This window comes from Musca domestica, unplaced genomic scaffold, assembly GCF_030504385.1.
Source record: "Musca domestica strain aabys unplaced genomic scaffold, Musca_domestica.polishedcontigs.V.1.1 44, whole genome shotgun sequence".
Lineage (NCBI taxonomy): Eukaryota > Metazoa > Arthropoda > Insecta > Diptera > Muscidae > Musca > Musca domestica.
In genome coordinates, this window is record NW_026712334.1 from 7935103 (window position 1) to 7959681 (window position 24579).

The 24579-nt window shown below is 34.9% G+C and overlaps 1 protein-coding gene across 2 annotated transcripts in view; it reads left to right on the top strand.

Annotated features, from left to right (window-relative positions):
- LOC101897641 (eye-specific diacylglycerol kinase) overlaps nt 1-24579 on the top strand; it is a 114481-nt gene that overhangs the window by 24251 nt on the left and 65651 nt on the right. For both annotated transcript variants that reach the window (XM_059127358.1, XM_059127359.1), the window contains exon 2: nt 16754-17919. In XM_059127358.1, coding sequence (XP_058983341.1) covers nt 16901-17919 — 1019 coding nt within the window. In that variant the 5' untranslated portion in view covers nt 16754-16900. The remainder of the gene's footprint in view (nt 1-16753; nt 17920-24579) is intronic.

A 24579-nucleotide genomic window follows, 5' to 3' on the forward strand; every position in this document is an offset into this window, starting at 1 on the left:
TTATATTGAAATCAGTTGAGGTTTGGATATAGCTAACATATATATTTCGGCCGATTTCATACATATTATGCACCAAACACGATATATATGACCGATTCCAATGAAATTCAGAATGTGTGGCGGAATTTGGTTATAATAATAAATGTGATAAATTAATTGGAAATTAGTTAAGATTTGGATATATATATTCTCGGCCGATTTCACATATTTGACGCACCAATTTCAATGAAATATGAAAGGTGTGGCGGAGTTTGGTGTAAAAGTATTTTTTTTTTTAAATTATATTTAAATCGGATCAGATTGGGATATGATTTTAATAAGAACCAATGACCCACAACGCCTTAGGCTAACACTAAAAAACAACACAACAATTTATTAGAAATACGCTTATTATGGCGAAGTATGTTGCTATCGCGAATTCACTAATTGCAATAGAAATGCCACTCTACTTAAAAAAAAATGCAGTTTCCTGCATATTTGCTATGAAATAAATAAATCCAAAGGACAAACCCTTCGTGTATGCATGTCATGTTACTGCTTTTGTAATGATTTTGTTTATTAACGCATTAAATTAGTGCAATATATATTTTTTTAATTTTTAAATTTGTTTTTCGTTATCCAACATATATTCGTATTCCAATATATATTCGTAAATAAAATTTTGCATGCATATAAAATCAAAAGGGGTAGCGAAGCGCACCGGGTTCAGCTAGTTGTTTATAAATTTCAAATATCCATCCATTTGACAATTTAAGTCAATAAGCGACTTATTTATTTGCACACAAAAAATAAACAAATCTTAAATCGACTAAGTAAATATTTGTTAGTCATGAAGAACATTGACCTCCTTTTTTGCCGGCCAATCAAAATAAAATAAAAGTGTCTATGATGTTTGATGAAAGATTTCCCACCCCCATTACACTGCAAGGTTTCCCCAAAAAGATGAGATAATTCAAAATTTAAAAAAAAGAATAAGGAAATTCTACGAATTTTAATGTCGGCAATATTGGTGACGTATGAGGATTATTACTTTGTAATTGAAATTTGGGGCAAATTATTGTGAAACGGCAGTAGCTAGGAAAATATATGGGGGCATCTGTGACGTACGAGTGGTAAAATTAAATTCTAATATATTGATATATCTCATTGGCAAATTTTCCATAATAATTCAAAATGGAAAAATAGCCAGGAAATTAAATTTTATTGTTCTCAATTTTGGTGGCGTATGACTATTATTAATTGAACATTGGGGCGTATGCTTATTGCAAAAAATTAAAGGAAATATGTTAAGGTCATGTATGTGGTATGAGTGATTAAAATAAATTGAATGAAACATACGACAATAGTATATTCCAAAATTTCAATTCAATTCCTAGAAAATTGTATTTACATCAACAATTTGAAACAAAAATACTCTTTTCGAGGAATCTCTTTTAGCCCTTTTCAACCTGGTTGCAAAATAAAATTCTATTTCGCAACAAGCTGTACATAAATAATTAAATTACAGCATCACATCTATAATGTTTAACTTTTACAAAAATTTACAATATTTATGTCTGGAAACTTTTTTCCAAAAAAAAAAAAATACCTTTTCTTCTGAGTGGTTTATTGCTGTTGCAGTTTGTTAAACATCGCCGTAGAGTAGTAAAGAAAAGTTAAACATTAGCTGCATGGAAAATTGTCTTCAAGAAAAGGCCATACTTAAGCGAAAAAAAACTTCCCTTTAAATGAAAACTCCATACATTCGCCATTGCCATGGTTTAATGGTTATGTCAATGATAACGATAATGTGTTGAATGATGATGATTATGATGATGGTAATAATAATGTGAGCATGGAATGTTCATTGTGTCCCTGATAGGGTCCTTGAAATTCTACATTCCACATCTTGATAGCTAAGGAAATTCCAACAAAACACACCATCAACTCCCATGCATCTCATATGCATGCAGGAGAATAGCTTTAATGGGCCATTATGTTGCGTGTCTTTTTAAATAAATTACTTTATATGAATATTTAATAATAATTTAACAATTTTTTAACAATTATTAATTTAATGAAGCGGAAACAGAGATGTAGTATAAAAATATCAACTTGCATCCTTGGGGTTATGGCCAGCAATGAAGAGGCTAGGAATGAAGGCAACAGGTGGAGCATGGTTGCGTATTATTGATTTTAATTTCAAGGACGATCTTTGAGAGGATTAAACTTATAAAAGAATCTAATAAAGAGTATAAAGGTAACTCTGAAAAAAGTATGGGAACTAAAATATATTCTTAAAAATCAATATATCAGCCTATCAGTAGCTGGCAATAATACTACAATGTTATACTCGGCCAAAAAGAACCTAGTAAAAGAGAAATACATATTTGTGCGTCCTCTTTTTTTAACTACTAGTTTTTTTGTGTACGTGAACGACTTTCAATCGAAAATTTGCCATATTTTCCCAATAAAGTACTATACTACAGGGCTAGAAACGAGGACCAAAAAAAAACTTTCGAAAGCCAAAAATTGGCTAGGAATATCTAAGTTCGGAACATCGGCTACCAAAATTCGAGTTTGAATCAAGAACATATACTTAAAGCATCAATGTTCAGAAAACAGACTTGAAAAAAAAAAAAACAATTTCAGAAAAAAGGCTTAAAAATCCTCGTTTGGAAGTATGCTTAAAAATCCGCATTCATAAGCCAGACGTATTATTTACCGGAAAATAGGCTTTTAAACTCCACTTTCATTAGCCAGAACATTGGCTCGAAAATCCCACGTTCGAAAGACAAAAAAAATTAGATTCGTGAATAAGGTTTGGTTTGGAAAATCCGTGTTTATAAACCAAAAAACGAAAATAACTTCGAAAAATCTCCATTCCTAGGCCAGGTCATCAGTTAGAGAAATTCAAGTTTGCAGCCCGAAAATAGCATTGAAAACCCCACGTTCATAAGCTTGTAAATTAAAATCCACTGCAATAAATTAAATTTCACACACTGCCTAATATAAAAAATTATACCATCATAGACCAAGCCCTAGACTAGAAAAATTACCGAATCTGACCCGTGCCAAAATTGGGCTTAGAAAATACACATTCGTAAGCCAATAAATAGGTTGTGAAATTCCACATTCCTTAACTGAAAATAGGATTAAAAAGACTAAGACTCGTGAAAACCTCAAATTCGTAAACCAAAAACAGTATTGGAAATCTACGTCCATAGGGGAGAACATGAGCTTGAAAATTGAAATCCACGCCAGAAAATATAAGTTCATTGACCAGAGTCCTGGATTTGAAATTTCCGCCTTTATATGTATATAATAGAGGCTAAAAGAAAAGGCAAAAAAAAAAAAAACAAGTTAAAAAGCAGTATAATACCCTCCACCATTTGCAACGAATTTGGAAATTTTCAAAAAATAAAATCCTTAAAAAATTCTGTTAAAATTTTAAAAATACCGAATATAGCCATTATATTGGGGTCTATAAGACCCCATATACCCAATATAGGGGGCTACCGGCTATATGAAAACGTGGACCTACATGGCCCATTTACGAACTTAACCTGCCTACTGGAAAAATAAACATGTGTGCAAAATTTTAACCGTCTATCTCAATTCATTCGAAAGATAGCGTGATTACAACAAACAGACGGACAGACAGACAGACGAACATCGCTAAATCGACTCGAGAATTTTACGCTGATCAAGAATATATATACTTTGTTGGGTCTGACATGAGTATTTCGAGGAGTTACAAACGGAATGACAAAGTTAATATACCCTCCATAGTATGGTGGTGGGTATAACAAGTAAAAAGGCAGATTCGTTCGGCCGGGCCGAGATTTTAATATCCTCCACCACTTTTAAGGATCTTGAATAATTTTAAAAAATTCGTCGAAAAATACCGATGAAGACGTGAACCTGCATAAGTATTTTTTTTTTTGTCGTAGGCTGTAGTATCGTTTCTGAATTTCAAATACCGATATACGGCAGATATACGATATCGTGGACCTATATATACAATTATATTACTGGCAGTAAAGTACCCACAAAGAACTCCTTGTGTAGATTTTCAGACAATTTCATTGAAAAATGTGCCTAAAATCATCAAAATACCAAATATCGGAGGGTTACGTTATTTAGGGACAATACGATATCGTACATCTTCAAAATTGACCTGCCTGCGCACAAGAGACTGATCTGTGCAAAATTTAGCTTGCTATCTTTATTCGTTTTGACTCTAGCGTGATTACAACAGACGTACGGATGGAGGGAGAGGGCTAAATCGTCTTAGAATTTTACGCTGATGAAGTATATATATACTTTAATAGGTCTAAAATTATTTTTTCCATGATTAACAAATGGAATGACGAACTTAATATACCCTTACCATACTATGCAGGTATGGATACAAAATATTTTAATGCAGACGCTACAAGAATCCAGGTTCATAGATCCAAGTCTGGTATACAAAAATTCACATTCAAAAATCAGAACCTAGCAAAAAAAAAAAAAAAAAAAACAAGTAAAAACGCAGCTAAGTTCGGGCCAAACTTTGAATAATTAATTAATTTTTCAAAAAAAATTCCCAAAACAAGTAAAAAAGCTGTAAGCCGGGCCGAACTTTTAATACCCTCCACCATTTGGTAGAAAAAAATAAAATAAATAAAATCCGTTTAAAATTCTGTTAAAATCTTAAAAATTCCGAATGCCTATACGACGACGTAGACCTGCATAGCCAACTTTTGTCATAAGTTATTGCAATATTTAAATGCGAAACTTGAAGAAAAATCTGTTTATATGCACAGACAATTTTCTGGCATGGGCTGAAGTATCCATTACGAACTTCACATGCGAAATTTGAAACAATCCCGGTAAATAGTGTCGCTAAAATCATCAAAATACCGAATATCGGAGGGTACGGTATATCTGGGCTATATGAAGACGTGGACCTACATGGCCCATTTTCTGTTTTATGCTGCAGTATCTATTGCGAACTTCAAATACCAAATTTGGAACAATTCCGGGGAATAATGTCGCTAAAATCATCAAAATACCGAATATCGGGGAGTACCGTTATATCGGGGCTATGCGAAGATGTGGACCAACATGGCCCATTTTTTGACTTTAGATGAAGTATCCATTACGAACTTCAAATACCAAATTTGAAACGATTCCGGTAAATAATGTCGTTAAAATCATCAAAATACCGAATATCGGGGGGGGGGGGGGGGGTACCGTTATATGGGGGCTATACGAAGACGTGGACCTGTACAGATAATTTTCTGTCTTAGGTTGTAGTATCAATTACGAACTTCAAATGCCAAATTGGAAACAATTCCGGTGAATAATGTCGCTAAAATCATCAAAATACCGAATATCGGGAGGTACCGTTATATGGGGGCTATATGATAACTTGGACCTACATGGTCCATTTACGAACTTAACCTGCCTACTGGAAAACTAAACATATGTGCAAAATTTTAGTCTTCTATCTCAATTTGTTCGAATGATAGCGTGATCACAACAGACTGACAGACGGACAGACAGACAGACAGACAGACGGACATGGCTAAATCGTCTTAGAATTTTACGCTGATCAAGAATATATATACTTTGTTGGGTCTGACATGAGTATTTCGAGGAGTTACAAACGGAATGACAAAATTAATATACCCTCCATAGTATGGTGGAGGGTATAAAAATACCTAATGGCTGGAAGATATCCACCTTGATGAACCAAAGTCCAGCCAATATCATAGACCAAGTGCCTAGGCTACAAAAAATCATAGACTTGAATTCGGCATACAAACTATGAACTCCAATGAGATTTATCTCTGATATACATAGATTAGACTCTGATACAAAAATTCGCTTTCAGAGCCAGGACGAGAAAAATCAAGTTAATAATCCAAAGTCCAGCCAGTTTCAGATACCACCTAACATACAAAAAAAATTAAATTCATGAACTTGAACCTAGCCTACGAAGATTCAGGTTCATGCATAAATTCTAGGATAATAACCCATTTTCGTTGAACTAGCTAGAAAAAAAGTGGTAGCTACACTACAGCCTATTCTAGAAACTTTCACGTTTATATCCCTGGGTCCAAGCCAAAAATCAAAATTAAATCAAAATTGTGAAAAGACTGCTGAACACTCCTTTAGTTTTTTTCATACGGTTGCTGTATTTCTATGTTTTGTATTTTTCTGTACCAGATCACAACCCCCATTTCCCCCCCCACTCTTATTTTATCCCCTGATTTACATTCTTAGAGCAAATGGTTGCTCTATTTTGGATTTTCCCTATTTCTCAGTGGAAAGTTCAACAACTCCACATATTTCACACAGGAATAGACTCCGGAGGAACTTTTATGTTGTTTCATTTTTCTATTGCTTATTTTAAAGTTTTCGTTAAGCCTAAAGAGTTTTTAGCTCTCTTATCAAATTTGCTCTCTCTCTCTCTCTCCAAATATTCGCTTTGATTACACCCAATTTTTTGGCGAAAAAATAAACTTTCATAAACCTCATCCCCACATTGCTTTTAATGTCACTTTGTTTGTGGTCATAATTAAATTGAGGTTAATGCAACAATTTTAGTGACTAATTGAAATATTGACTTTGAGCAAAAATGAACTTTGGTTTTATTTCTACCTGTAGTTGTTTGTCGTGTCACTCCTCTCCTCCTCCCCTCATTTTCCTTACCCTCCCCGAAAAAAACAAAGGCACAGTCTGTTTAATTAGCTAATTATACGTTATGCATCAAATCAAGCATAACGACGTACCATCCTCATTGTCATCGCGGGCCATATGTAGAGTAGTAGCACATTAACGGCTGGTGGGTTTGATATTATTGCCATCAACTAAAGAGTCAGCCAACCCTGCGATCCATCCATCCACCCATCCATTAAAATTGTCATTTGTTTTAATTGCTCTGCGGTCATGGCAGAAAATGGCTAAACGCAAAAACAAAGAAAAAACTACATTCAAACGGAATAATAAAAAGTACTGTATGTGGAGATTTATGAAAGTGGGGAGGGGTGGCGAGGTACACATACATAAATCCACCACATGACGAACATTGAAAACCGCAACAAAGTTTGCCACTAAAATTAGAATACTATCTGGCGATAAAGGATAAAACACTCTTTGCAAGTCATGAATTACAATGTTGTATTGCCTGACTTCGAAGGGGATGGGGAGAGAGGGTTTAGAGGATTTTAATGGCTTATGAGAAAGATGAAAAGCTAAAATTGTTGGGGAGTTAAGTATCGGGTGCAAGGAGTTAAAAAAGAGGAATTGAGAGGAAACAAGTAAAAAAGCTGTAAGTTCGGCCGGGCCGAACTTTTAATACCCTCCACCACTTGGTACAAATTTGGCAATTTCCACAAAAAAAAAAATAAATAAATAAAATCCGTTAAAAATTTTGTTAAAATCTTAAAAATACCGAATGCTTATACGACGACGTGGAGGCAACTTTTGTCATAAGTTATTACAATATTTAAATGCGAAACTTGAAGAAAAATTTGTTTATATGCACAGACAATTTTCTGGCATGGGCTGAAGTATCCATTACGAACTTCACATGCGAAATTTCAAACAATCCCGGTAAATAGTGTCGCTAAAATCATCAAAATACCGAATATCGGAGGGTACGGTATATCTGGGCTATATGAAGACGTGGACCTACATGGCCCATTTTCTGTTTTATGCTGCAGTATATATTGCGAACTTCAAATACCAAATTTGGAACAATTCCGGGGAATAATGTCGCTAAAATCATCAAAATACCGAATTTCGGGGGGTACCGTTATATGGAGACTATATGAAGACGTGGACCTACACGGCTCATTTTTTGACTTAGGATGTAGTATCCATTACGAACTTCAAATGCCAAATTTGAAACAATTCCGATAAATAATGTCGCTAAAATCTTCAAAATACCGAATATCGGGAGGTACCGTTATATGGGGGCTATATGATAACTTGGACCTACATGGCCCATTTTCGAACTTAACCTGCCTACTGGCAAAATATACATGTGTGCAAAATTTTAGCCTTCTATCTCAATTTGTTCGAAAGATAGCGTGATTACAACAGACAGACAAACGGACAGACAGACAGACAGACAGACAGACAGACAGACGGACATGGCTAAATCGTCTTATCGATCAAGAATATATATACTTTGTTGGGTCTGACATGAGTATTTCGAGGAGTTACAAACGGAATGACAAAATTAATGTACCCTCCATAGTATGGTGGAGGGTATAAAAATACGAAATCGAAGACAGGTCAATTTGTTGGAAAAATTTTAAAAAAACAAGTAAAAAAGCAGTAGGTTTGGTCGGACCGAACTTTGAATACCCTCCACCATTTGCAACGAATTTGGAAATTTTCCAAAAAAAAATAAAATCCTTTAAAAATTCTATTAAAAACTTAAAAATACCCAATATAGCCGTTATATTGGGGTCTATACGAAGACGTTGACCTGCATAGGCAACATTTGTCATAAGCCATTACAATATTCAAATACGAAACTGGTGAAAAATGTAGCTAGAATCATCAAAATACCAGAGGTACCTTTATAACGGAGGTACCGTTATATCAAACAATTTCGGTGAATATTATACCTAAAATCGTCAAAATACCTAAAATAGGGAGGTAGCGTTATATCGGGACTATACAAAGACCTGCACCTGCATAGACAATTTTCTGTCACAGGCTGTAGTAACTATAAGGAACTTCAAATACGTAATTTCAAACAATTTCGGTGAATATGGTATCTAAAATACCGAATATAGGGTGGTAATGATAAATGAGGCCCATACAAAGACCTGGACCTGGCCCAACTCTAAATACGAAATTTTAAACAACTACAGTGAATAATATCCCTAAAATTGTCAAAATATCGAATATAGGGGGGTACAGTTGTATGTGGGCTATACGATATCGTGAACCTATGAAGACATTTTTCTTCCAGGGGGTTAAGTGCTTTGAAAGAACTTCTAGTATGGATTTTTAGACAATTCCGTTGAAAAATGTAGCTAAAATCATCCAAATACCGATAATAGGGAGGTATCGTTATATGGGTGATATACGATATCGTGGACCTATATAGACAATACTCTTCCAGGGAGTAAAGTACTCAGAAGGAACTCCTTGTGTGGATTTTGTAGACAATTCCATTGAAAAACTTGGCTATTGGTTAGTACCTTTTAGGAACTTCATATACGAAATTTGAAACAATTCCGATTAAAAATTCCACTAAAATCATCAAAATACCAAATATCGCAAACGTGGACGTGCATAGAAAATTTTTTCGTCAGGGGTTAGTAGAGTATCCATTGCAAGCTTCACATAAAAAATTTTAAAAAATTCCGGTGAATACTGTCGCTAAAATCATCAAAATACCGAATGTCGGGAGGTACCGTTATATGGGTAATCTACGATATCGTGGAGCTATATAGACAATTCTCTTCCAGGGGGGTAAAGTACTCACAGAAAACTCCTTGTGTAGAAGTGCAGACAATGCCATTGCAAAATGTGACTAAAATCATCAAGATACCGAATGTCGGGAGATACCGCTATGTGGGGCCGAATATAGGTGGACCTATATAGACACAACTCTTTCAGGGAGATCAGTACTCAGAAGGAACTCCTTCTGTGAATTTTCAGACAATTTCATTGAAAAATTTGGCTACACTCATCAAAATACCCAAAAATGGGGGTACCGTTATATGGGGGTGGACCGATATAGCCCAGCTTTGGCCTTGACCTGTCTGCAGATAAAAGACACATCTGTGCAAAATTTTAACTTCCTATATTATTTTCATTTTGAGTCTAGCGTGATTACAACAGACGGATAGACGGGCGGGTGGACATGGCTAAATCGTCTTAGAATTTTACGCTGATCAAGAATATATACACAAAAAAAAAATTATTATTTCGAGGAGTTACAAACGGAATGACGAACTTAATACACACTCCTATGGTGGAGGGTGTAAAAATACATTTTAGCGATATAGTCGTACTTCATGGGAGTTTTCCCAAAATTCTCCTACAAATTGGACCAAATAAATTATTTGAAACCCAAAGAGTACTACCCACATTTTCGCACAAGGTGGTCAGGGTCTTATGTCTTTGTGCATTTGTTTGTAACAGACAAAACCAACCGAGATAGACCCATAGTTCCTTTTGATGATCTGCATAGAATCACATTCTGAGTCGACTAATGCATATCCGTCCGTCCGTCCGTCTGTCCATGTATTTTTGTAAACAAAGTACAGTTCGCATTTATTGTCCTATCCAGATGAAATTTTGCCCAAATCATTTGTTTGCCCCAAAGACGAACCCTATTGAAATTGGAGATAATAGGTAAAAAATTTAGATGTAGCTCCCATATATATCTTCGTCCGATTTGCTTTTTATTGTGCACCAAACATGTAATGACAGCCCGAATAGTATGCAATTTTGAACATACAACCAAATAGGGCCTGAAAATAAGTATGCCAAATTTCATCGAGATCGGTTCAGATATAGCTATAGCTCCCATATATATTGTTCATCCGATTTGTTATTTTTGTCCTCCGCAGCCGTAATATGCACTCTGTAACAACAATATTTGGGGAAATATATCAAATACAGCATTTGCTAAATTTTATCGAGATCGGTTCAGATTTGGATATAGCTCCCACATAAAACTTCGACCGATTTACGTTTTATTGTGCACCAAAATTCTTATATTTGTCCAAATGGGATGGAATTTGGTACTTACGACCGAATTGAGTCTAGAAGTTAGTATGACAAATTTGGTGAAGATCGGTATCGGTATAGCTATAACTCCCATATATACTGTTCATCCGATTTGTTATATTTGTTACCCACAGCCGTAATATGCACTCCGTAACAAGGATATTCAGGGAAATATATCAAATACAGCTCAGAAATATCTTTGCCAAATTTTATTGAAATCGGTTCCGATTTGGATATAGCTCCCATACATATCCTTATCCGATTTCAAAATAATTGTGCACCAAATGGGCAATACAAGTCCGAATTTAAAAGATACAAATGCTTCGGGATGTATAGAGTTCTGTTTAATTGTTATGCGGAGCTCTACTAAATTAGCAAAGTGGTGTAGGGTATCATAAAGTCGGCTCCGCCCGACTTTAAAACTTTCTTTACTGTTTTTTTTTTTTTTTTTTGAAAACATTACAAACTACCCTGCCACCACTATTTCGTCAGATATTGTAATCTTTGCTTTTTCTTTCCTTTTTGTTTCTTTTTCTAACTGGATTTCCCAGTAGAGAATTTCATTCATTCATATGACTCTCAAAATACACACCCCATAAATAAATAGCTGCTAATCAAAAATGTTACAATTACTGATGATAATAAAAAGCAGCAACAACAACAACTATCCATTGTGAATGTAAAATAGTTATTTGTTTGTGTGTGTGTGTGTGTAGGCAAAAAGTAGCACTCTGACGCTGGTAACGCCTCCGTGGCGATTAACATCAGAGCTGTACCGATATATGTACACATATGTACCAGTACACGTAGATGGAAATCGCAAGTTGGGTATAAACGTACTAATGGTGTATTAGGGAGGGTCATGGATGTATATAAAAATATAAACAATATTTTTTTAGAGTAATTTATTTTTAATGGAGAAGAAATAGGAAGGCGATATACAGGGTTGTCCATATTCGAAATGTCACATCGCTTAATGACATACCGCGTTTGAAGCGTCAGTCCAAGCAGATTTTTACCATGAACCAATACACGCCACTCGAAATAGTTGAAATTTACATTCAACAGAAGAAGTCAATTGTGAAAACTCAACGTGCTTTTAAAACATTAAAAAATGTGAGAAGTGCGCCTTCTAAGAACACCATTAAGCGTTTATACGAAAAACTTTCGACTGGCAAGGCTCTTTCTAATCCGAAGAGGCCATATAAAAGTCGACCAAGGCGATCGGCCGAGAATATCGCTGCCATACGAACCAGTGTTGAGAGGTCCCCAAGAACATCCCAAAAACGCCGTTCTCAGCAGTTGGACATGGCTCGGTCTACTTTACAACGGATTATTCGCATTGATTTGCATTTGTTCCCGTACAAAATTCAATTGACGCAAAGAATGTTGCCTGCGGACAAGCCTCGTCGATTGGAATGGGCCCAAAGAGTCATGGGTCCGTCGAATATGGGCAACCCTGTATAAAGAATAAAAAGATAAATAATACCATTTGTTTGAAACAAAAGGAAATAAAATTCGTAATAGTAAAAAAACCGAAAAATAGTTTATTAAAAAATGAAATATCAATCGAACATTAACATTGACCTTTTTATACCCTCTATAGAAAACATAAGTTTTAACCCAATTAGTTTTCCTCTAAATCCATAAAAATTTGAAAATTCCGTTATATTGGGGCTATACCTATGTTGATTAATTTTCAAGAGGAGTTAACTACCCATAAGAAAACCAAATTATTAAACTATAGCAAATTTGGTTGAAAATTGGTTGTGAATATACTGAAAGGCAGTTCTACGGTGAATATTTTTCCGAAAAGTTCAACTACGGAAAATAGGCCGATGAATTCATATTTTATGAAAGTCAATAAATGCAGGGTGAGATAAAAAAAAATGCAACCTACTTCAGACTGCTGTCATTTCTAAGCCACTCGTCCGATAGCTGTAAAAATTATCCCAGTGACAGCTATTGTTTAGAAGCGTACAAAAGCATTCTGGTGAGAATTTTCCAGAAATATGGTAGAATTCAAGCGTGATAGTGTGATTTCTTTATATTTGGCTGGAAAACCACAAGTGGCTATCGTTAGAGCACTCCAGCATTTAAATGTGAATAAATCTTTTGTGTCTCGTACCATCGCTCCTTACCGTGATACTGGTAGCGTAGCCCGACGTCAAGGAAGTGGACGGAAAAAAACAAAAACATCAGCAGAAAATGTTCGCAAAAGCAAAGAAGTGACTTGATCGAAACCCGCGTCGCAGTGGCCGAAAATGGCTCGTGAGCTGAACATATCGTAATATTTCATTCGGCAAATATTGAAAAATGAGCTCGAGGTAAAGCCATTGAAATTCGAACAAGTGCAAGAACTTACACCGCAACGAAAAGAAAATAGACACAAAAGAGTTAAAGAGTTGCTTCGCTTGGCCGAAAGTGGTGAACTTGGTTTTCTCCGAAGAGAAAAGTCCAGCAGTTTGTAAACAAACAAAATGATCGTGTTTACTTGCCAAAGAGGTCAGCTGAAAATGTGCACCTTCGGTTGGCCACCAGAACTCAAACGCCTGCCATGGTGATGGTGTGGGCCGCCATAACAACCGATGGTCGCTCTTCGTTCGTCCGCATCAGAATAAATGCCGAATATTATGGCGAAAATATTTTCGAGGGTGTATTAAAGCCATGTTCACGAAAACATTTTGGCCGCCGTCCTTGGACATTTCAACAGGACTCAGCACGCGCCACCCAAGAAAGGTTACAAAATTAGGTTCCTCGCTTCATTTCCAGCGCACAATGGCCTCCAAAATCTCCGGATACCTATCCGTTGGACTATTGTGTCTGGAGTATTTTGGAAAGCAAGGTTGGCACTAAAAAATACCAAAGTGTCGATCACCTCAAGCAAGCGCTTCGCCGGGAATGGGCCAAAAGATCGCAGAGCAACATTTAGGCAGCGTGTCACGGTCTCATTGGCCGTTTGAAGGTTACAATTCGGGCCAAAAGTGACCAATTCGAACAAATCTAAACTTATTCTAAAATTTGATGGTATTTCCGACATTTTTTCGCTTTCATTCAATAAAATTTGAAAAAATTTTAAAAATTATGCCGTTTGACTTTGTTGCAGTTTTTTATCTCACCCTGTATATACATTTTTGATTAGCAAACATTCTATGTCAATATAGTTATGTCTGTCCGTCTGTGAAAATCATTCTAGCTTCGAACTAAATTAAGTAGCTTGAGAACATTTTAAGGGAACATCCTTGCAGAGAATTGTCCATGTAGGTCCAAGTTTTGGTATGAACCCCTTATAACATTTTCTATGTGTTGATAATTGGTTTCACATTTTTCGACGATATTTGGAGTTAGTAACTTGTACTACCTACTATGAGAGAAAATTGCCTACATTCAGTATTTTGATGATTTTAGTGACATTTTTTAATGGGATTATCTAATAGTTGGTATTTGGTATGGACAATTGGGCATTGGAAAATTATCTACATAAACACCAAAGGATATTTGGTATTTCGATAATTTTTGTCAAATTTTGCAACGGAATTGTTTAAAAGTTTGTATTTGTTGTCCGCAATTCTATATATTCTAAAGCAGAAAATGACTTGTACAGGTCCACGTTTTCCCTGCTATAATTAAATAATAAAAAAATAATAATAATTAAATAATCTTAGTATTTTTTTCAAAAGTAATTTTTGAAACTTTGCTGAGCTCTTAAAGAAGATATCTTCTTGTAGAAAATCTGTAAATAACTAAAATTAGGGCTGCACCAAAACGTGGAACAAAATTGAAAATTTGTTGCTGTCAATGTCAAAATTCGTCTAAATTAAATATAAAATCAAGCAAAATAGTGGAAAGTTAATTTCTTGCATAACTCTCACTCTCCGAGTGTTTCCTCTCACGAAAATGTTTCTCTCACGAGTAAAAACGAGCATATATGAGCTATGGAAGAACTACTACTACATTATGGGAGAATATATGGCGACGATTTCCTTAAAAAGGGTATCTTCCTAGAGAAGATTGGTGTACCTTTCATTTTTTTTCCCTGCTATAATAAAATAATAAAAAAATAATAATAATTAAATAATCTTAGTATTTTTTTCAAAAGTAATTCTTGAAACCTTGCTGAGCTCTTAAAGAAGATATCTTCTTGTAGAAAATCTGTAAAGAACTACAATTAGGGCTGCACCAAAACGTGAACCAAAATTGATAATTTGTTGGTGTCAATGTCAAAATTCGTCTAAATTAAATATAAAATCAAGCAAAATAGTGAAAAGTTAATTTCTTGCATAACTCTTACTCTCCGAGTGTTTCCTCTCAGGAAAATGTTTCTCTCACGAGTAAAAACGAGCATATATGAGCTATGTTCTTCCATACTAATACCATAGACAAATTAGGTATAGACTAAAAAGTTGTCTCATCTGTTATCTTCGAAAAAAGTGCTTCAATAGATGTCGTTCATGCTGTAAGAGAGGTTCAGTAGACTCACTCAATTCTCTCAAAATACAAAATATTGAATATTTTTATGATTCTTTATTATTTATCAATTAAAAACGAAACAGTGACTTTGTTTACTTTAACATTATCCAAATATGTAGTGAAATATAAAAATATAGGAATTAAATATCAGAAAAATGAATAAATGGTTTTCGAAGTCGAGTGACTTCACTAGCCCTGAGTGACTTGACTGGCCCAAGATCAATAATAGTGACATCTGCCGGAAGGGGTAAATTTTAAAACTTTTTAGTCTATACCTTAATTTGTCTATGCTAATACATTATGGGAGAATATATGGGAACGATTTGCTTAAAGGGGGTATCTTCCTAGAGAAGATTGGTGTACCTTCCATTTTCTTCTTCTTCTTCTTCTTTTTGTAGAATAATCTACGAAACTTTTAATAAAAATTCTGTAGATCTTTCAATACATGATATTTACATCTTTCCATTAAAGATCGGTCGATTATCCCATTGATGATCTAAGGAAAATCTGAATATATTCTCATAGAAAATGTTGCCATCTTCTTTGTGATAACCTGCAGAACTTGGCCACTGAATTAATAAATTACAAAAATATCATTTTCGAGCGAAGAAAAATAAATCCCCTTTAAACATTGAAATGACAGAAAATATATCATAGCGACAACGAATGATTTACCTTCCATGGCAATAAAAATCTACATCAATCAAATTTTATTTTTATGGCTTCCTTATTTAACATGCCTGGGAGATAATTATATCATCTATTATTGAAAAAATATAATTTATAAAAATTTTCAATAATGAAACAAAGGAGAACCACCCTAGTATATATCAGGCCCACACACACATAAGTGTAGTCTCAGAATGAATGAATAGAACGGCAGACAGACAGACAGACAGAAAGAAAAAACTTAATTACTTTATGAATGCACCTGGATAACAGAGATTCAGTTCGGTTCGCAACGGTTGGTTGGGTACTGACTGGTCCGTTGTCGTTGTTGTTGCTTCTGTATTGTTCATAATTATATTCATTGGATTTTTATCTTTTTGTGTGTACGTATGTATGGGTTTGTTTTATTTTCAACGCTGTTGTCCATTTGTCTGTCTGTCTGTCTGTCTGTCCCCCAGCCAGCCTATCTGGCTTTATCTCTCTCATGGTAATTTATCTTTCATTCTCTCTTCGAGGGGTAAACGATAAACCCGTAGAAAAGTCAAAAGCGTGTCACCACCGCAATACCGCTCAGTTATTAATATTTTGATTAGCGGAGCGCTCGAAATTAGTGGCTCCAAAGCAAATGATTATTGGTTTGATTTGATGGACTGGTGATAAAACGTGTGTCAATATATTTTGTTTATGAATAAAAAAAAAGGAAAGGTTATCGGAAAAATAATAAAAAAAAAAACGTTGATAAAACAAACAAAAATCGGAGCCAATATTGGCTCAATTCACTTCCGCCGAGCTTCCGAAAAAAATAACCAGCCATAGTGTGGGGATAAAAGTGAAATTTAATGGAAAAATATTTATTTACTTTTTTAAATAATTTTAATAGCGGAACTAAAAGTAATAATTAATGATAAAAACAATAAAAATTAACTGTGATAAATAAACAATTTTAAACAATTTGACATTGTGTGCCAACTCAAACAAAAAAAGTGAGGTTATAACCCCCCAACCTATCAACCTTTCAACAACGCCCATGTTTATTTCGTATTTGACTCTGGATGAAAATACCATTGGCCAGGAACTACGCAAATTGCAAAACTCAAAAATGGCCACAACACCAGTTGTAAAAACTAACAACAACAACAATAAAAGCAACACAACCACTGCTGCAATAACAACAACAACAACTGCAGCCATGGCTGCTTTAATTATAACAACAACAAAAACAATGACTAATATGTCGACCCAAACCAGCAGCAGTGATTTCTATGCCAGCAGTATCACCACCATTCGGAGTAAAGAAACTAATAACAACAGCAACAACAACAACAACAGCATTGGCAATAATCACAACTTAAACTCCAAGGAAACCGAGAAAAGCAATAACAATAATCAGGAAAATGGCAGTCGGCAGATTGCAGACAGCAACACCACCACCACCAAAACTACCACAACAACAACAAGTATTTGCATTACCTATTGCAGCAGCAACAGTGATGGCAACTCTAGCAGCAGCAGCAGTAGTAGTAGCAATAGCAACATTAGCAGCAGCAGCGACAGTCATTCCGACATTTACAACTTGGACCATTTGTCGCTGTACATGCAGGATGAAACCGACGAGGATGGCCTCTCCAGCTATGAAGAATCCAGTGACATTGGCGATCATAAAGACCAGCCAAAAAGCCATCTGCAGAGAAGAGAAAATCATCACCACCACCACCACCACCATCGTCATCATCATCACCATCATCATGGCCAGCATATGCATCATCATCTCTATGCAAATCCCGTGGAAAGTTCTGATGACAATGGTAACAATACTTGTGATTCAGTCTTCAGTGACTGTTCGAGACCACCCTCTCCCGTCCCACACTCAGATTCAGAAATTGGCCGCAGCACCCGAACGCCTTCCCCCTCGCCCGCCACCTTGTATGCGACGAATTCAAATGATTTGTTGACGCGACAATTTCGTCGTTCCTCAATTGGCATGCAAAGGAAATCGGCATTTCGCCAAAGGAAATTAGATTCCTTGGGCGCCATGAGACGTCAGCGGTAAGTGATGATGAAAAATAAAAAATTAAAGGAAACTCAATGGTTTGTAAAATTTTTATAGCCTCCACCATGCATAGTACGGAGGGTATATTAAGTTTGCCATTCCGTTTGTAAGTTACTTGATCAGTGTAAAATTCTAGCCCTGTCCATCCTTTCGTCTGTTCGTTGATCACGCTAGAGTCAAAACGAATTCAGATAGGAAGCTAAAATTTTGCACAGATTAATCTTTTGGCTGCAGGCAGGTCAAGTTCGATGATGGGGTACAGCGTTCCCCATATATCAGTAAATCAAGATATTCGATATTTTGATGATTGAAGCCAATGTTTTCAATGAAATTGTCTAAAAATCCACACAAATAGTTGCTTCTGAGTAATTTAGCCCTGGAAGAGAACTGTCTACATAAGTCCACGATATCGTATAGCCCCCATGCAATGGTACCCAATGATTTGATGATTTTGGTCACATTTTTCCACGGATTTGTCCAAAAATTTGCAATTGTAGTTCGTAATGGGTTCCATCTCCGGTGGCGGAACATTCATACCACGTTTTCGTATAGATGCCATATAGGGGTACTTTCCGATATTCGGTGTCCCTTGTACGAAAAGTACTAAATGGCACTAAATTCGGTATTGGGTGAAGGAAGAGGGCGTATTTGTATTAAGATATGAAGGTGGATTTGGAAATTTATTCTATAATTGTACGAAAAGTACTAAATAGTACTACATTTGGTATTGGGTTAATGTATAGAGCTGGAATTCCGAAATATGATACTGAAAGAGTTAGAAAGGACGGTTAATTAACCTCCTTTAAAACAACGTAGCCGTTAAGACCTACCGATAGATACCAATGTCGCCAACTTTAATTTATTTTTTATATCAAAATTTTGGGTTTTAAAGTTACCGATTTTTGTCGGTAACTAAAAAAATGAGCTAGAAAATCCACTACAGGTATCTGGTTGAGGAAAAAAGGGGGAGGTACCAGAAGTGGTGGGCCAATCTGTATCATTCAAAGTATTAGGATATGTGAAATTTGAAGAGAATCGGGGGCTTATATTTATGAGCTATTTGTCATTTGAAATTCCGACACCTTTGTGGGAAGATACTAGAGGGAGTGGTCCGATTTCTACCATGTCCATAACAGGTCTTGTGTTGTAAAACACTAAGATGTGTGAACATTTATGAGAATGAGAGGAATGAATCAATTCTTTTTTAATATATTTTTTTATATTTTTTGAGTGTTTCGGTTTTTCAAAATATTAACCCTTTGTGGGAGAAGTACCAGAAGGAGTAGACTGATATATTCTATCTTTATACCACATCTTTTGTTTATAAAAGTATAAAGTGTACTGATTTTAAATGATATCGGATGGTAATTTCGCGTTTTACGAATTTCATATATATTCCAAATTGTGGCCCGTTTCAAGGGATTTGTATAAAATCCCATGTGTGATTTTCTTAACATGCATTTATGAAAATGACAAAAAAAATTATATATATATATATATATATATATATATATATATATATATATATATATATATATATATATATTCTATATAGGCCTCTGTATCTCTAGATATTCGGTATTTTTATGATTATTGCCACATTTTTCGATACAATTCTTTGAAATTCTCACTGAATGAGCATTTACCATATAGGTCCACGTCTTCGTATAGCCGCTATATAAAGATACCTCTCGATATTCGGAGGATTCGTCAACAAATTGGCATTCGTATAGCCCCCATACGACGGTACCTACCCATATTCGGTGTTTTGATGATTTTAGACACATTTTGCAATGGGTTTGTCTAGAATCCGATATATGAAATTCTTAATAGGTCATATTTGTTATGAAACTCTTTTCACCTAGCCGAAAATTGTCAATATAGGTTCATGTATAACCTCGACACATAAAAAATAAAAATATTTTACAAAATTATTATACGTTGAAATCTACCGTAGATCCTAAAGTCTAAATTTAAATCTCGCCGAAATGCTAGGAATGCATGATAACACTGTGCGACAAAATGCAAATTTTTTCAATAATTACAGGAAAACCTCAGTAGATTATGAATAGAAGAAAACCTCAGTAGATTATGAATAAAAGCTTACCCAAAAAAGGTTATCCTTCTCTACTATTTTTGAATAAGGATTCCTTTGAATTCATACATTTTGGGTACATAGGCTTATTTTTAGGTACGAGAAATTCTCACAAATAGTAGCAGGTTACAGTTATAAAGGTTCTTAAGGATATTTGTTAAAAATATGCAATGATTCATAAGGGTACATAGGATTATTTTTAGGTACGAGAAATTCTCACAAATAGTACCAGGTTACAGTTATAAAGGTCCTTAAGGATATTTGTTAAAAATATGCAATGATTCATACGATCAAGTCCGGATTACAACTCTGACTGTTTTGAAATCATTTTAAAGAATTCCAGGATAACAGCTCGTCCTTAAAAATTATAAAAAAAAACAAATATTCCATAAGCAGATACAGAATTATCGCTGTAAAAGTCCCTGAGCGATAAGGGCTTAAAGAATCCTTTCAATTTCTAAGCCACTCGTCCGACAGCTGTTAAAAGTATTCCAGTGACAGCTCATTATATTGTTTACAAGCGAGAAAAAAACTTATTCGTGATGGAATTCAAGCGTGATAGTGTGTTCTTTATATTTGGCTGGAAAACCACAAGTGGCTATCGTTAAAGCACTTCAGCATGTAAATAAGTATAAATCTTTTGTGTCCAGTCGTTTGTAAACATACAAACTTATGGTGTTTACTTGCCAAAGAGGTCAGCTGAAAATGTGCACGTTCGGTTGGCCAACAGAACTCAAGCCCCGGCCATGGTGATGGTGTGGGCCGCCAAAACAGCCGATGGTCGCTCTCCGCTCGTATTAATCGACCGTGGGATCAGAATAAGTGCCAAATGTTATCGCGAAAATATTCTGGAGGGTGTATTAAAGCCGTGGGCACACAAACATTTTGACCGCAGACCTTGGACATTCCAACACGACTCAGCACTATCGCACTCAGCACGCGCTACCCTTGAATGGTTAAAAAATGTGGTTCCTCGCCTCAATTCTTGAGCACAATGGCCACCAAAATCTCCGGATACCAATCCATTGGATTATTGTGTCTGGAGTATTTTGGAAAGCAAGGTTGGCAGTAAAAAATACAAAAGTGTCGATCACCTCAAGTAAGCGCTTCGCCGGGAATGGGCCAACATACCGTAGAGCAAAATTCGGACAGCGTGTGACGCTTTCATTGGCCGTTTGAGAGCCATATTTCGTGCCAAAGGTGACCAATTCGAACAAATATAAACTTATTCTAAAATTTGATGCTATTTCCGACATTTTTTGCTTTCATTCGATAAAATTTTTAAAAAAGTTTAAAAAATATAACGTTGTATTTTGTTGCAATTTTTTATCTCACCCTGTATTTGAATATATTTGAATTTTTAAAATTATCCTTTAAAATGATTATTTAAAAGAAAAATAAAAAATTCATTGTTTTCCGAATGGTGGACGATATCAAAAGTTCGGCCCATCGTTTTTTTACTTGTTTAAAATGAGGTTTATTTTTTAACATTGTGCGACAACATTTTAATCCTAAAGAGAGTCATCACAGGGCGTTTTGGGTTTTTGCTCAAAAAAAAAAATAAAAAACAAGTAAGCAAAGGCAACAGCCGAGCGGGGCCGACCGTTGAATACCCTACAACACTATAATAAACGATACAGTTTATATAGGCGAGATACTCGAAAGAATTCCACAAGATATTGTGACAAATAATAAAAGAAAACCAGGTTTCGTTCTCTAATTTTCGAATAATAGCAACTTAAACTAATTTAAATGGTCTTCCTAGATCTGGAATCAATATTTCCCAAAGACCTATAATCTCTCAGAAGTGGCAAAAGATTAACATTTATTATTGGTTTTTGACTGAAACTCATCTATATGAGAACAGCCATTTGACTATGTTCTTCAACGAAATCTGCGTTAACGAAATATTCAGAACTGCGTCTTTCCTGTATTTGTGAATTCTCCAAAAAGTCACTGGAATGGACAATTTCGTATTTTGTCTACAAAACATTGAATATTTTCGGATGGCCATCCAAAACTGCTTGGCTTTTGCAATGTCCGGTAACCCCCATTCAGATGTGCGCGAGGATCGGGCGACAAATACGACCTGCTGACAATTTTGCAGCTTTTTGGTCCATTTCAACCCCTAAATATATGGCGATCATCTCCAAAAAGAGTAGGCTTCTATTCTGACCCTCATCTTATCCCCATGCAAAATTTCGTAAGGATCGGGCCATAAATGCGATCTGTATATGATATCCTGATATCCTAACTACTTAGTTTTGTTAGCTGTAGAAATATTACCAAATGTTTAATTCAAAATGAAAATATGCCAAAAATATGACAAAATTGAAAAAAATATGAGAAAATTTAAAAAAATCAATATTTTCATCGTCATAGAGATATTTTTATGCGATTTTTTAGAGGTTTTTTCTTTCCTGCCAAGAGGCCATTCTGAATTAATGAGAACTGTCGAAATCAGTTCAGCCGTTCTCGACATATAAGAGATCTTTCAAGCATATCTTCTTTGATAGACACATATATCGCACATATTTTGCTATATATCCGATTTGTTGGATGTTAACATCAATGTAAAGATCTGAAGGAACCTTGTCATGGCTTTGTGATTTAGCCGGAATTTAAAATATTCACGGTTTAATGAAAAATTTTGAATTTTTTCAATACAAAAGATATGGTCTATTTTACCCGCTAAATATTATCCGATGACCACCCAAATTGGTAGGCTTCTTCCCCGCCCTAAACTCTAGCTACATGCGAAATTCCGCTTCGATTGGTCTATAATTGCGACCTGTATAGCTACTGCAAAATTCGACATATTTTCAGTATTTGGTCCATTTCAACCCCTAAATATTATGCGATCATCTCTAAAAGAAATAGGGTTCTATTCTGACCTAAGCTCCACCTCCATTCTAAATTTCGTGAAGATCGGGCCATAATTGCGACCTGTAGAGTGATTACAAATTAACATGGACAGACGGACAGACGGACGGACGGACATACATAGCTAGATCGACTCAGCTCGGCGAGCTAGGAAGATCCATATATACTTTCCTATATGGGAAACCAATATTTCGAGGTGTTACATAAATTCTGGCCCAATCAAACTTATAATACAACACATAGTGTTGTAGGGTATAATAAAAAAATGTTTAGAAACTTAATATCAATAGGCACTTAACAATTCAAAGCATTTTACAAAATTATTTTATGTAGAAATTTAATAAATCTTATAACAAAGTAACCCAAAAAAGGTATCCCTTTTCTACATTTTTTTTAAATTGTGGATTAGGATTCCTTTAAATTTTTACATTTAGGTACATTTTAGGTGTTCGGCAATACCAATGATAACAACACGAGAATTATTTTGTTAAAAAATCTAAAATCATTGGGAATATAATTCATGCACTGATCCCTAAGATAAAGTGCGGATTACAGCTCTGACTGTAGTAATCCAAATAATTGTAAAGAACTGCAGTATGACAGCTCTTATAATCCTTAAAAATTATTAAAAAAAAAAAAAAAAAAACAAAATCAGCAGCTATGAAATTCCTTGAAATATGTTCCAAATCCACAATTATCACTGTAAAAGTCCATGGACGACAAGAGCTGAGGGAATCCTTTGAAAATTATTTGAAATTATGCAATTACAGCTCTGAAAATCCATAAAAAATAAAATACGCGATTAAAGGCCTGAAAGCCTTATAAAAGTATTCCTCGAGCATCTCCTCATTCTCAATGTCTTTAAAACGTCCTTTAAAAATTTTACGAGAGCAGCTCTGAAAGTGCTTGAAAAATATTCAAGTCCATAAAAATACTCTTCCAAAAGAGCCATTTAAAAATGCTTAAGGAGTGCCAAATTACAGCAATAAAGAGAATACTTTTTAAAAAACATGCGGTGATTACTACAAATGTCCTTAATAGATTTCTTTGAAAAATCTCAAATTTCATGTCTGAAAATATTTATAGAAGTCTGAATTTACATTCTTATTATGTAGAAACACATCTTGGAAAATTTTCCAACAAAATTCACAATTACAGCTCTAAAAGTCCTTCAAAAAAATTTTTAACGATTAATATTTTTGGTTGGGGATTTTTCAAATATTTAAAAATTAATACTCATCTTTAAAAATAATCTTCGAAAAATGCTCTTAGAGCCTTTCAAAAATATTATTTCAAATGCTCAAACCTAATAAACGTAATTTTTTTATCAAAACTATCTCCATTCGTTCTGGATTTAATCAGACAATACAATAATTTATACAGCAACACATGTTGCTTTTTGAACAAAATAAAATATTTGATTTGTTTTTCACACATCATCACATTGCTGAAATAAACACTTTTAAAAATATGTCAAAAGTCTCCCGGTTTTACTTGCCATATATCTAAAGGACTTTTAAGCCCGTTCAATAAACATACAAGTGAAATTGTATGTAAAAATATTCAAATTTCCACAATAGAATATGCGAATATTAGATTGTACCGAAAAGAAAGACTTTGAAAATTTTTAAGAAATTATGGATAACAGCTTTGTTCAGAATTTACATTATTTCCTTTA